Below are 15,623 nucleotides of genomic sequence, written 5' to 3'. Positions count from 1 at the left end.
CAAGAATGGCAATGCGTATTCGATTAGTGGCTTGGTTCATGTTCAAATGCATAACAAAAGAAATTCATTTCCTTTGATTTTCAAAGTGATAAAAAAAAAGAAGTCATGATCATGTGGACGAAAAGTATGAGAAGTATATAAATACATATATATATATATATATATATATATATATATATATATATATATATATATATATATATATATATACTTCTCATGCATTTGGATCAGGGGCACTGGGCCTGTGCTGATTGGCTGGACAGGAAATGTGGATCAAACAGGTGAAACAACTGAGGTATGAGGTTGTCCTTTTCGCAGTTATTGACTCGTCCCCCTTTTTGCACACCAGGGTGCCAAAATCAAGTGGACATGGATCCAAATGTCAAAAGGTCAAGGAAAAGGTCATTTCCGATGTTGATGCGGTCTATTCAGTGACGTCACGTCAACACAACTGCTTGCGTTGACTTGAAATGATGTTCAGCAAATATCAAGAAAGGATAGTGAAGGTCAGCTCATACATACTGTAATAGCTGTTATAGTGTCAGGTCGTTACTATTAGATGAGCTGAGGATGCACTCTTGGGACGCACTCTTCATCCATCTTATATAAGCTTTATATAATAGCACTATATACAAATGAACTGTGCATCAGGAAACATCTTAACTTCCTGGTTCGACTAATAGTGCCAAAGGCTGTCAAGGCATTTTTGATTGACACATTTTAAAGTATCTGTTAATGTCCTGAAATGGATGCAGTTGTACTACCTACTTTGTTGCTTTTCTTAAAGGAGTTCCTCAAGGTTCTGTCTTAAGACCACTGCTGTTTAATGCATTCATCAATACATCGATGGAACGGTGCGGAGGCCCTTTTTCATACAGTACATACGGTACAAAGGAATCACTGGCACAAGGGAAAGTGCCCAAAATGGTTTTAACATATTGTTTTTTCTTTTCTTTTGCTGTACGTTATAAGATTATGAGTTTATTATCGTAATAATAAAGTTGTATTTTCATTTTTATTAGTGAGAAACTCATGATGAAAACAATATTTGTATTCTTATGGCAAAAAAATTCAGAAAATGTTGTGAGGATAAAGAATTAATAAGGGGAACACATTTGTTTGTTTGGAGAACAATTTTACAAGAATAAAACACAAAACAATTACAAGAATAAAGTGTTGTTTCAACATTAAGAACAAAAAACAACTTTTAATATTACGTGGTCAAAGGTGTATTTTGATGTTACATATTGACTGAAATTGATATCAAAGTGAATTTAGGATTGTGTTGCAAGGTCATGGGTCACCTATTTTCTGGGTTTGGTCACATGAATATCGCAATGCGAGCCCGAGGGCACTTTGATGTCAGTTTCAGTCGATACATAGCATCAAAATGCATCAACATTTTTGGTGTGCCAAAAGGAAAAGGCAAGCTTTTAACCTCCTGTGGAAAATCACTACAACACCATTACTGTGAGATAGTCATTAAATATGAACTTTAAAACTTGATCCTTTATTTAAATATCCATTAAGTGCACAAGTTAATAAATAATGCTGCTCTTCCATCATTGCTCCACATCAATGAGAATTGTTTCGATCTCCATTAGGACTATCACATTATTATTGTCAGCAGGGATCAGCAAAAGAGCTTTAATGGCAAGTCAGTCTATTTTTGTTTGCTTCCGTTTTGTTGGCGATCACTGTACTCGTATACGCATACAATAACTTTATACGTACATGTCAACTCTCCTCAACAAATAAAAACACCTTCATGTGGGAATTCATGACCATATACTGTTAAGTCAATACATACAATATACATGTGTTAAATACTTCTTACATACACGTAAACGATTACGGAATTACAGGCTTTTTATTGACACGGTAAACAATATATCACACAACATTTAGGTGTCGGCTTGACTTCGTAGCTTGAGGGTGCTTGAGTACAAAAAGAAGGGACATGCATAGAATCGTTTAAGGCGGGAGTTTCTAATAATAATAATAATGATAACAACAATAATAATAATAATAATGAAAGAAAAACAACTCCAACTACTGACACAGCTTTGAACATAAAAAAAAGGGGGAGTGAATACTGTTGAAACCTTAATTACCATAATGCAATACAGTGGAACCTCCATATCACAGTCTCTGAATTCTCAGTAGAACATGATCAATACAATTAATTAATTAAGTGTTATTGTATTCTATTTGTTTATTAGTTTTTTTTCTTTTCTTTTTTCTTTTCTTTTATATGGTTTTATCTTTTTGTGTGGTGTGTCATTATAGATTGCTTTGTTGTATTTTTTTTGTGTGGGACCCCCTTGCAAACGAGATGTTGCATCTCAAGGGGTTTATCCCACATTAATAAAAATAAAAATAAAAATCAACAACAATTAATTATCACAACTTGTCTTAATCAGATCCAGCAATGACTATAAAATGCCACTGGGTTCATACTTTTACTTTATTTTATTTTTTATTTTACAGTGATTAGCTTCACTGTGGGCTACTGGTTAAAATGTCATGCCTCACAGTTCAGAGGTTGTGCGTACGATTCTGGGCGGGCTCCATGCCTATAATAAACCATGGAAGAAACTTGAAAAAAAAACAACATAATATAGAAGAAAATAGAAGGTTAGCTCCACCGTGTTTGCATCTACGTGTGTGTATATTTAAAATTAGTAGGCAACAATTGTACTTGAAAACTTCGCCTGTACACTTTTTTTTTTATAACTGGACAAAATAATGTGACTGCATTATTTCCTCCAGTATTAAAATTTGCACAACTTGTGGGCCAACATGGGAATGGATTGTGTGGAAGTTCCACTGACTGCACCTCGCATGACCAAATCTACATATTTAGGTTTGCAATAGCTACAGTAAGTAGAGTATATTTAATGATCATGCTGTTTAAAAGAAAATGAATTGATCTCATTGTGTAAATACTCCGAAGAATACATCGATCAAATGCACCCTTTATAAATACATACATGGATCACGTGCAAGGACAATATTAAAATAATAGCCTGATCTATGCTCAGTTTTGCTAAAACAAATAACTAAGTTATCTAAGATTTACTGATAACTACAGTGATAAAAACAAAAACAAATATTTAATACATTTTATGTTGTTTTAAATAAACATTTTCCTTTGTAGTAAATGCCTTGAAATGCTGTCAATTGTCATTTAACAATTCAACCACAACATAGGAGTTGAAGGGACTTTTCAACTTTTTAAATAATAATAAAAAAAAATAATAATGATACAAGAGTACAGTATAGCAAATTATTTTATAAAATAATGCTGTTTTCTTCATCCCTAATTGGCCTTTCTTCATTGATTGGCCGTGAGAACTCATACACTTCTTCGACTTGATAAGGAGGCGTTTATTTCATGTGGTTCTACGACAAAGTTACGATTTCATACTTTTGCTGGCCGTTGTTTTCTTCCTGCGGTTTAGGCTCGGCATGATGCAGCTCGATGAAAAGGAAGTAAATAGCGGCTCCCACTGCGCCGCCGACCATGGGTCCGAACACAGGGATCCACCACCAGCAACCTCCGGCCCTGACAGAAAGAAAACACAATTACGTTTCGATACGCCAAAATTCATCTTATGCATGTATTCATATTTTTGGGGGAAGCTATCCACTGTAACTTGTTTTTATCAGACAAAAATAGTGACCAATATAAAAACAATGCCACCATTTTATAGCATCTTGGTGCCAAGATTAATTTAAAAAAATAAAATAAAAAAATAAAAACTTCACAGCTTTGACTATTAATTCAATTTGTAATAAATGTGTTCAATTGTAAAGCGACTTTATGGACCCGCTATACATTTGATAACAATACGCAATTCATGTGATCGCTGACGAAACCATTCCACTCTTGCGCCGCGTTGATGTTGATGTCAGGATGGACTGGCTCAGGTAAGCGTCCCGTCTTTATCCCTGATTAACGTAAAGTCTTCTAATAAGCAGCTCTGTGTCTGCTGCTGCATGTGTCCTCATTGTCACTCTGGCTGACTTTTTAAGTGAGCGATTAGTCTTGAGCATTGTAGCACAGCGAAGTGAAAGGTTTATTTAAGAAAAAAAAAGAAAAAGAGAAGTGAACAAGCGGCTGTCTCGTCCCCTCCTGGAGACTTCCAGGAAGTCCAACGCTGTAGGCAGGCGGCATGCCACTGGATTATCCACTTATGTGCCGCCTCATTTAAGGTGACTTTGTCACAGTCAGCACACAATTTACACACAAGTATGTGATGGGAAAATATTTCTGAATGAAATATTTAGGGTGTCCATAGCAACATGAGTCAAGTAAAAGTAAAAAGTAGTGCTATGAATAATTACTTGAGTAAGAGGAAGTATATATTTAGTAGGGGGGAAGTATTCAATAAAGAGTAACTTCTGATCTATTCAGCAGGAACGTCACATTCCTTTTGCTGATGTAAAGCACCTTTTATAATACTGTTTTTGTGTCTATATGTTGTTGTTGTTTGGGTTTTTACAATTTGAAAAAAAAGAAAGAATTGTCACTGTTGGACGTAAACCTCTGATGTCCAAATTTCGTTTTTTTTTTTTTTTTCACACAAATCTACACCAGTGGTCAATCCCCAAAGGGGTCTGTTGTTTTTGCTTTCTTGTTTGTTTATTTATATTTGGTATAGCAAAAAAAAAATCTCTGATATAAAATTCGATTTGTATAATACAAAAAAAATATCCACAATACAGTGAGACAACAAAAAGTAAACGGTGAGAGATGACAATAAACTTTTAAAAAATGTCGACTCCTCAAGAAAAGGCACAATTTGTATTGTGGTTTATCAAAACAAAATCACAGACTGAGCAAAACTACACGATCAAGTGTGGAAGACATCCACTGTGCAGGGTCGTAATTGTATTGGATTTTTTTTATCACAGTTAGATTTTATTTGTAATAATTGCATTTTAAATGTATTTCGTTTTACTTACTTTTTATAGTGGGTTTGTTATTTTTTACTTTTCTAAAATGCTTTGTTTTAGTTTAGTTTTGGAATCTTTAGGATTAGTTTAATTTTTTTGTAATAGATGGATTGGCTGACAACCAGTTGAGGGTGTACCTACCGCCTACTGCCCAAAGGCAGCTGGGATGGGCTCCAGCACCCCTTGTGAGGAATAAGCGGTTAAGAAAATGTATGTATGTATGTGTGGAATTGCAACATTTAAAAAAAGAGTCACAATAAATATTGTGTAATAAAGTCAAGTAAATTACAATTCCCAAACAACTGTTGGAACTTCCTTCTTCTATACGATGGTACAGTAATACCGAAATGATTCCCGTACTTAAAATAAACACATGTATAAAATTAATTGACACTTTACCTGTAATTATTGGGAATTTTAGTAATTTTTTAAAATGTAAAATCTAGTCTCAAGTAGTTAGCTTTGAAATTATTATTATTTTTTTAAATCAGTTTTATTGGATTTTACTGAATACATTTATTTATTTATTTTGCAATTTCAGTTTGTTATTTCCTTAGTTTCCGTTTCCTATGATAATCTTGCCACTGTCACGCCCGTGACAGAAATGTAGGGAGACCGTGTTATTAGGGTTGCAGACCATGGGAGGAGTGGACAAATTAAAAAACGTCCATATCTTCTCCTCTTTTTGCAATAATTGGAGAATATTTTCACGAGTCATCCGGGAAAGAGCACCGAGTACAGCCGCTGCTCCTCTGCATTGGAGGAGAGCCAAACGAGGTGGCTCGGGCATGTGGGAGCAGCTCTGGCTTGCGTAAGCTTCTGCCCTTGTGACCCAACCCCGGCGAAATGGCAGAAAATGGATGGATTAAGATTAAATGTGCAGATGTTCAACAGGAGGTAGAAGTAAGAGCTTATATGTGCATGTGTGCGCACATATTTTTGAAGCCATATGGTGATTAACATGGAAGTCAGCCTTGCATCATGGCCTTCACATTATCCATCCAGCTGTTCAAGTGTTTATCCTCATAAATGTTGAATAAAAATTGGGTGTCAATATTTCTCATTTGTCAAATCAAAACAATACAGACTTCATTTTAGATGACGACGCAACATGACCCGGAGAGCGTTTACGCTACGTTATCATTGGCCGTTCAAAGCACCTCTGTGGCAAGTTGCCAGCAGGGTTTCAGAAAGTCTGGTGCGACTGACACACCAACATGTCGTCCATTAAACGAGTCCAGATGAACGCGCTCCAACTTTCCACGGACATGGTCTGAGCTGGAATTCAAGCTTACCGCTAACTGTGTGGCCAGGAGGCTTCGCTATCTGATCAATATGATCAGAAAGAGAAAATATTTTAGGGTATTACGAAATGTTGGCTTTTAGTATTTAGTATAACGGTGCAGGGAGCATTTTCTCAAAACCGTTTAGCGGAGAACAGGAGTTTGAAGTTATGTCTAAATGCCGGGTCAAGACTCTTTGGCATCATTTCAGAGATACAAATCACTGAATATTTCATATCACTGGAAGCCAAATGCTCTCTGTTCTCCTGACAACCACAGTAAGGTTTGAAAGTGCACAAAATACACACGTGCTTTTTGAAATATTAATAACAAAGAGAGTCTGAGTGGAAGCGATGCGGCGGCTGTGAATTTTGCTATTCATGAGGTGATGTGCAATAATGCATTGTGGGCAGGGTTGGGAGTGTTACTTTTAAAATGGAATCCATTACAGTTACAAGTAACGTAACTGGATTACTTTTGGATTACTCCAATATTGAGTATGCTCATGAAGACAAAATAAAAATAAATATCACCACAATATATATTATATACAATGTGCCCCTGATATTTGCGGGTGATAGGGACCCGGGCAGCCTACAAATAGCAAAAATCCTTGTGTAATTAAAAAGCATGTAGGCTATTGATTGATTGATTGATTGATTGAAGGCCATATGCTGTTTTCGAACTGCCACTGAAAGAAACCACACCTCACAGATAGATAGATAGATGGATGGATGGATGGATGGATGGATGGATGGATGGATGGATGGATGGATGGATAGATAGATAGATAGATAGATAGATAGATAGATAGATAGATAGATAGATAGATAGATAGATAGATAGATAGATAGATAGATAGATAGATAGATAGATAGATAGATAGATAGATAGATAGATAGATAGATAGATAGATAGATAGATAGAAGATTTGTTTGGAAGGTGTAACTCACATTATGGTTGTAGGCTAGCGGGCTAGCTAGCAAGAAGCTACAGCGCGTAGCATGCCGCTGGACTCTCAGCTCAAACTTTCGCTCCGAGTAAGTTCCAGTGAATACCGGTCGCCATTTCCTCCTCCCGTCCGTGAACCTTTTTCAAACCGCCCACGTGTGGAGGACACGACTAGTCAGTTCGTCCGGTCCCACTCGCGCGGGCGTGCATGCGCGCTCTGTCTCTCTGTCTCTCTCACCCTCTTTCTCACTCTCTCTCATCATAAAAATTTTAATCCCTCGAAGTAATCCCTATTAAAAAAATTTTTTACCTGCAATCTAATTACATGTTTTTTCCTGTAACTGTAATGGAATACAGTTAAAAAAAAATTTGCAATCTGATTACGTTACGGCGGCTCATGTATTCAGTCACTCCCCAAGCCTGATTGTGGGAGTGTCATCAAGCAGCGAGCCAGGGCCACAACACTGCATCGCACCTGTGCTAATTGCATCTGATTATTTATGAGCCCAAATTTCTAAACACACAACAAATACATAAAAAAAAAAATCCCTTTTCTTTTATGTGTGGGTGAAATCAAATGACCTGAAGACGTCCCATCCCCATCCGGCCACGGCGGTGAAGAGTCGCGGGCTGAGGTCTCGTGCAGGGTTGATGGGATAGCCGCAGTTCAAGCCCATGGACACGGCGATGGCCAGGATGATCAGGCCGATGCACAGAGGCTCCATGCCTTTGGGGGCGCCGATGTTCCGCGAGTCCGTTATGGCCAGGATGCACAGGATCAACGCAGCACTTCCCGCCACCTGACAAAGCACACAGGAGGCCGACCCGTCACAACAACACACAACTGACACTTTTAAGAGGATGCTTTTAAATTGTGATCACCCTTTGTTGTTTGGTTTAAGTTTACAACATGGCTTCCCCTTTACCCTGCTTTATGGCTTTATGCAGCAGCTTTAAACTAGACAAACAGATGTTTGTTTACATTAAAACCCAGAAAACAGAATGACAATATGGTAAAAAAAAAAATCCTCCTTTATGGTCTTTAATGTTGCAACCTACACATACTGTATACTGTACTACCAAGACACGCAATGTCTATTTTCAGCTTTGTGCGCAATTGTTCACTCATCAGCAAACAAGTCACATCAGCGTTAACATTTATACCCATGAGCGCACAGTATGTATGCGCTCAAGCATCTTTGCATGCTCTAGTAGCTTCCACATACAGTATTGCGTAACGATGTTTGCACTTGTCATCATCAATAATTCCAACTGGAAAGCAAGAGCAAAGAGCAAAAATTTAATAAATAAATAAATATATATATATATATATATATATATTCTACATAGCATGTTTTGAATTTATTACCTGGTCAAGGAATCCATTGAGCGTCGAGAGATGTTTTGCAGGATAAGATGCAAATATTCCAGCTGTGGCGTTCTCTCCGATAATAATAAATTCTCCGTTGCTGTATTCCATTAAAGCATCTATGAGAGTAGCACATAAAGTAAAAGAGCTGCTTGAAACAGCAGCAAAATGCAAATTTCAGGGAGAGAATCACTCATAGGAACTGGAACAATAATTCCAGAAGGATATCAATATTTTATTAGCATAATTGCCCAAGTAAATGTTTTCACTCAAAAATAGTCCAACACACAATTTTTAAGCAAGCACAGTTGTTTTTTTATTTATTTTTTAATTATATAATTATTTTAAAATAATAATTTTTTTTTTCCGGTAAGAATTGTTTCCAAATATGAACACACCAGATGTGGTTCTGAAGAAGTTCCACTGTACCTTGCGTGGGTGTTGGGACCCTTTCACTCACCATAATTCAACAAATAGACGCAGCAGGCCCCGGCAAAGGCCCCCAAAAACTGTGCGGCCACGTAGACGGGAAACTTCTTCCAGGATGTCTTTCCCAGCATCACCATGGCCAGCGTGACGGCCGGGTTCACGTGGGCTCCTGCAGCAACACAACCGCAAAGCACACAATCATTGCTCTGTCCAGAAAGGGGTTACAAAGTGAACCCTCACATATTCCCTGTCTGTCATTTGCGGATTTATTCTTTAAAGAGGACAGTGTGTAGAAATGTTGGATTTTTCACAGTTTATTCATAAAAAAAATATATATATTAATTTAAATTATATCACATCAACGTACATTTTAAAAAATATATATAATTGTAGGTTTCATAATCACAAATCTTATTACACTGGTTGCGCCTGACGTTACAGGAGGCTGACATGTGTCGCCGCCATCTTTCTGCTACAGATACCGGAAGGAAACTAAATCAGCAAACATAGTAATTGGTGGCAGGCTTGCAAAGTATTGTCTCTCTAAGGCATCATAGTGCGTGTGCTTTCAAATGCACGCGCTTCAAACTTAAGTTGTTGCATTCTATTAGTTCACCACTAGACGGCAATTAATTTTTACACACTCTCCCTTTAATTGATCCTCTGTTTGTCACTGTTTTCGTGCTGAGGCCAAAGAAAAATCAGTACTTGTTGGCGGCTGGCGCCATCTGGCGGGATCTTAGTGCCATGAACTGTTGAAGTGAGTTGAGCAGCTTCATTTAGACAAAGTAGTCATTTGCTACCATTTTGTAGCATAAATAGTCAATTTCAGTACATTATAACATTTGTTAGGAGAAGCTCAATTAAGTGTTGATTTGTGTTTGTGTTAAAGTGGAAGTCAACCTCAAACATTTATTGTTAATAATATGTCAAATGTGACCTCATTAGTCTAAACATGTCATTCTGATTACATTTGTGGAATATGAGTTTTGAAGCAAAATCCAGCCGTTTTTAATCCATCTAAGGGGGCGGCCATTTTGCCACTTGCTGTCGACGGAAGATGACATGCAAATTGCTCAGGGCTCAGGCAACAACCAATCACAGTTCACCTGTTTTCTAAAGCTGGATTTTATTGCTTAATTTATATTCCCCTAACGCAATGTTAACCAGAATACCACATTTAACCAAATGGGGCTGCATAGAGCATGTTATTGTCAAAAAAAATATGTTGGGGGGGGGGGTGTATGGGGTGACTTCCCCTTTAAAACTGCTGGGTCAAAAATAACCCAATTTAGTAATAAATAAATAAATAACCCAATTTAGTAAGAAAAAGGACTGACCCATTACTTGGTTAATTTTCTGGGTAGTTTTGTACAAAACAGCACACATGTTGGGTTATTCACCCCCCCCCCCCCCAAAAAAAAAGGTCCAAGAAGTGGATCGGTTTCATGCAGCAGTCTGTGCATCTACCTTTGCGTGTCCGCAGCTTATTAAGAAAAAATGCAGAGTGAGATGTGGAAACATTTTGCTAACACGCCCAACAGTCGAGGGAAGTCGAATGATACAAGCATGCAAAAGGCCGAAGGACGGAAGAGAACAGTATGGCCAAACAGCTTGCTGAGGGGCCGAGTGAGCAACATTCCATCCAAATGTTGTGGGCCTGCGCTGACAGTGTGGGCTCATTTATTTAACACTCTGGGATCTTCGTTTTGACCTCTCTGTGGTGACACCGCTGGGGGGTATCAACCATGCGGCCATTGTTCGTCTCCCCATCCTGTTCACAAACACTGGGCGCGACAAAGCAGCCAGAAGCGGCGGGCCCAATTGCATGTGACATAATCTGGCTGAAGCGGCTTAAGGCACACGTAGAGCGCGGGTCATTAGAGTGGCCAGGATGTGTCACACTTGCGCTCCGCCGTCGTCCAAAATGGGGGACTACAAAGAGGAGACAATTGTGTTTTCTTCGGCGACGGGGGCCTCCCCGCCAGGGAAGCCTTGAAAGGCAGCCTCGTCACACCTGACCCCCCCCCCCCCCCACCCCCCACCCTCCTACCTTCCTCTCTGGAGACCCATGCCCCAGTAAAGCTCATTAGTCCAATACTATGATCATCTTCAGACATGTCGTCCCACAGATGCATCCCACTGTGCTGTGGACCCCGGGGCCCAATGGCCCAGTCATGCAGCAGAATCTCTCCATATATTAACCTCCTTGTCCTCTCAAGCCTTACCACTACTACTCTCATTAACCACGGAGTGAGCAACGAGACAGCGAAACATTTTTCAGTCAACTAAAGGTGTTGGGTGTGGACCACTTACACCGGCTTCTACATCCGCTACATCAGAATCCCAATCAGAATGCTTTCGGGCCAACACAAGAAATTTGTCACTCACAGTTGGAGTCACTTTTGTAGTAATACAAAAAAAAAAAATACACTATACATTTTGGACATGAACACAAATGTACAACGTTTAGAGAGTTATTAGATATATGAAGTGTTTAATAGTAAGGTAATGGCGATCAACAACAAATGCTGAAATAGCTACAAAGATGAATAGAGTAATAATAGCAAGAAAGAGATGTGCAAAATGGCAAAGTGATACTATGAAATAATGAATTAACTGTACATGGATGCTGTAGGATGTTTCTAATCCATCCATCCATAGCTAGCTAGCTAGCTAGCAAGCTATCAAAGCCAATACAAGAGTTATATCCAAAATGTTGTCACGTGCTAATTAGCATTATTCATTGTTATAAAAACTGTACGTCAGCACGGGTTTAGTGGTTCACTCGCTTTACTTCCACTCAGTGATGATGTAAATGTGAGTGTGAATGGTTGTCTGTCACTACATGGCCTACAAATACCATGTGATTGAGTGGTGAAGGGTCCAAATTGTCACCTACAACTCTAATAAGGCAAATGTTTAACATTATTTGCCATTCTGTGATTATTACGCTTTACCTGTGCCTTGTATCTATCAACTGTCACTGCGGTATTCATGATTCATTTCAAATATTTTGTTAGGCATTTTTAGCTATGGGGAGGAACAAATGATTATGAAATTTTTGATGTGTGATTAACTTTTGAAAGTAGCAATCCAAACATGTATTGCAAGCCATAACGTCTTCTCCTTGCTTCAATTGAAGCTTTATTGATTCTGAGTGAAGGAAATGACGAGCATTGATCAAGCCATCACAATAAAACCTTTCACATTCAGTCTAACTACAGTTTAAAATTTAATGACACTCATTATTGATGTTCTGCAAACCCACAGGGAGCTCTAAGATCTTAGATTTCATAATATTTTGATATCATTTTGAAGGAGGGCTACTTTGTTTTTTTATATTTTAAATATCAGGATAAGAAATCTGTAATTGTACATACATTCTGATATAATCCAGTTGTGGAATGGATCCGATTTTTTGGGTGTGTGTGTGTGTGTGGGGGGGGGGGGGGGTACAATGCTCATCAGAGAATACAGCGTATGTTGTAAATATTTGTATTTATTTATTATTATTATTTTCAAAAGTTCAAGAACAAAGTACATTTTAATAAATAATGTTTTTTTAAAGAGTGAAAATAAATAAATAAATAAATAAAATGTTATAATTACAATATAAATATATCTCACCGCACACTACCAAAAATGTCCGGGTATCCCAAAAGTCTCGATACGATTGCTTTTTCCCCCTGTTTAAAAAAAATAAAAATAATTATATGTATCGTTCGGACAGACCTGAAGCCATCCTCATTTGACAGTTTAGACTTGAGAGTTTTTCTAAACAAAATAGAAAAGTGACTTTTGGGAAACCCTCCACAGTTTAATTGTACCTTTTGCCATCAGATAGAAGAGCATTTATTGCTTGTTACCGTACGTCACTGGCATAGAGAGGTGAACAAAGATACAATATTTATATTAAATAAATAATATTTTTTAGACAAATTAAGTGAAATGGGATCATTTCACTGTGTGCCGCATGCAGCACAGTGGTTGGAAAAAGGCTCAGAATAACTGCGTCACATTTGAAAAACCTGCATGTCAATGATGTCTCAGACAGCCGATGAGATCGATCAGGACATGTAGTTCCCCAGTTATATATATATTTTAAATTGTCTTCTTTTTATGGAGGGGGCACGCTATGTCACTTTAACATTAGTAGGTTTTTATGGCCGTTAGCAGCAGCCATTTGCTTCCTCCATCACCTATTCAGGATGTGAATGCAAACTTCATGTCCAGGTGCTTTTACCTGAAACCCCGCCTGCAATGTAGGCGGCCATCATAAGTCCCAGAGTGAAGCCAAGGTGGATGGACAGGGGCTCCCCCAGAGCCCCCTTGCTCAGGACAGCCTGGGCCACTGAACCGCATCCAAAGAGCTGCGAGACACACAGGGTACGAGAAGCTGCTCATTGTTTTTTCCCTCCACCGTTCCAATTATAGGCAGCCTTAACACTAGCCCCTTGTCTAACAACAGCCGCCAACTGCCAGCCACAATTTGTCCGAGCAAAATAAAGAATCCCCCCACTTAGTTTGGACAAAACAAAGGGAGAGCAGTCATCCACACATAAAAAGGCTGCACTAATGGGTCACAGTCATTGAACTTAGGTGCTGACAGGTGGAGGTGAAAATATGTGTGTGGGGGGGGGGGGGGGTGTCTCACAAACATACGAAATGTAATTTAAAAAAAGTGTGATGCTGCAGAACTTGTTCCACATCAAAGTGCGCAATGTGTCTTAATAGAGACATGTATGTGACAGACAACAGAGTCCCAGGAGAGGAAGAGAGACACCTAATTAGTAGCCTTAAAGCGGCGGTTTAAGTTGAATGACAGGTGCACGCAGGCAGACGGGACAGCTACTCACTATCAGGACAAATATCCCCAGAAACTCCGCCAGGAACTCCTTCAAGATGTCTCGCCTCAGGGCAAATCTCGCCTTCCACTTCCTCCGGCACTCACTCTCCATTTTCCCCTCGTCCCGTTATGTGCTCCTTCCACACAATAAACACATAACGAGAAGGCGAGACGAGAAGCGACGATGCTCGCTGCAGGTTGCCGCCTCCCACTCCATGCCAGAGGCCCGGCGGGATGCACCTCCCTTTGCCACCGCTAGTGGGGCTCCTTTTGACACCATACCAAACACCACCATCAGGACCAACAACGGCAGCCAAAGTGGGTGAAAACCCCCCTACATTGTTATTTTCTCCTTAAAGTGTATTTAATATTAATGCAAGCCAATTATGCCTTGTTTAAACATTAGCAGTGGCACTGTGCTTAAATATGGGAATACAAAAATAATAATACTTACAGTAAATGTTACAAAGTACATGCACATAAAAGTTGAAGTTAGAAATTATCCCTCAATAAATATTTAAAAATTAACAAAGATTAAATGCACATGCATTTAACCTAATAGTTCACTACAACTGAACTAAAAGCCTGCTTAGGGTGCAGCAATTGATTTTTATTTTTATTTTAGAAAGCTATACCTAATGATTTTAGAATTGATTATGCTACTTATAATCCCATCAATTAATCGGGCAAAATTAATTTGACATTATTACTGTAAACACAACATTATTCTCGCCGTTCTATAGTATCTGTCACTTTGAGTGTGAATGGCTTCAAAAAGTAGGGCCTGGTGTGGTGAGTGACATGGGTGTCAACAAATGAGAATAGAGATTTGACTGCCCCTAAAATGGTCCATTTTGTCTCCAAATTTTGAGAAAGTGCGAGGAAATTCCTCAACGTTATCATTCCAAATTAAAACTGTTTAGCTCATTTAGAACATCTTGAGAACTATTTTCCACATTACAATAATTGCCGTATTTCCAACATTCCACATTTTTACCCACATTCACAAATTTAGGAGACATTTTACATAGGATTATTTAGTGCCTTTGTCCACATTTCTTAACTGGTTCCAACTTCAATCTTTTTAGCTCATTCGGGACATCTTGGGAACTATCACATGCCATCAATTCCCATTTTTTTTATGGTAAAATTCCCAAATCAATTGTTATTTTACATATTGCTGGAATCAGGCCAACAATGGCAACATTGCATCTTCAAAGGCAGCAAGCTATTTTCAACACTTTTGACTGGTCAATAATTGGTAAAAATGACACCCACATGTGGACTGACCAAAGGTATAGATTTAAAAAAAAAAAAAGATGACTTACGAGGCTTCGTCCTGATGCCAGCGATATTTACCTCATCTTTCCACATTTTTTTTTAACTGATTCAAACAATTCCAACTTCAAAATCTTCAACTCATTCATCGTGGGAACTATTTATGGAAAGGAATGTAGCCATGTTTTATTTGTATTTTCTTCCACTATTTCTTTGCTCTGTGTGAAACTAATAGTAGTGTTTCATTGCATCTCTTATGACGATGAATCTCCAAATTCAAATCTTTATTTTGTCAATTTTTTTAAACCCAAAAAATACATGCATACCTAATTGTATTTTATTTTCATTGTATGCATTGTCAGAATTGTTTTTGCTCCATTTTAACGTATCGCGTTAGTGACGATGTCGTTTCCTTGGTGAGACGGTGGGGGAAAAAAGGTTTCCTCGTCGAAGGCCGCGTCCATCCAACAGAGGGAGCTCCATGAATACGTTTAGCAGTGCC

General features: G+C 38.4%; 1 protein-coding gene across 1 annotated transcript; it reads right to left on the bottom strand.

Annotated features, from left to right (window-relative positions):
• Positions 1–1,489: 1,489 nt before the first annotated feature.
• Positions 1,490–14,073, bottom strand: aqp9b (aquaporin 9b). Its single transcript, XM_086070899.1, has 6 exons — positions 13,854–14,073; positions 13,241–13,367; positions 9,026–9,163; positions 8,566–8,684; positions 7,779–7,996; positions 1,490–3,568 (listed from the first exon to the last, which is right to left on the bottom strand). Exons 1-6 carry the CDS (start codon positions 13,953–13,955, stop codon positions 3,406–3,408), a joined length of 867 nt encoding a protein of 288 aa, XP_085927025.1. The 5' UTR covers positions 13,956–14,073; the 3' UTR covers positions 1,490–3,405.
• Positions 14,074–15,623: the final 1,550 nt, after the last annotated feature.

Source organism: Leptonotus elevatus, chromosome 3 (assembly GCF_054856555.1).
Source record: "Leptonotus elevatus isolate MCC_2025b chromosome 3, RoL_Lele_1.0, whole genome shotgun sequence".
Classification (NCBI taxonomy): Eukaryota; Metazoa; Chordata; class Actinopteri; order Syngnathiformes; family Syngnathidae; genus Leptonotus; species Leptonotus elevatus.
The sequence above is the reverse complement of the archived record's forward strand: the minus strand, read 5'-3'. Positions and strand labels throughout refer to the sequence as shown.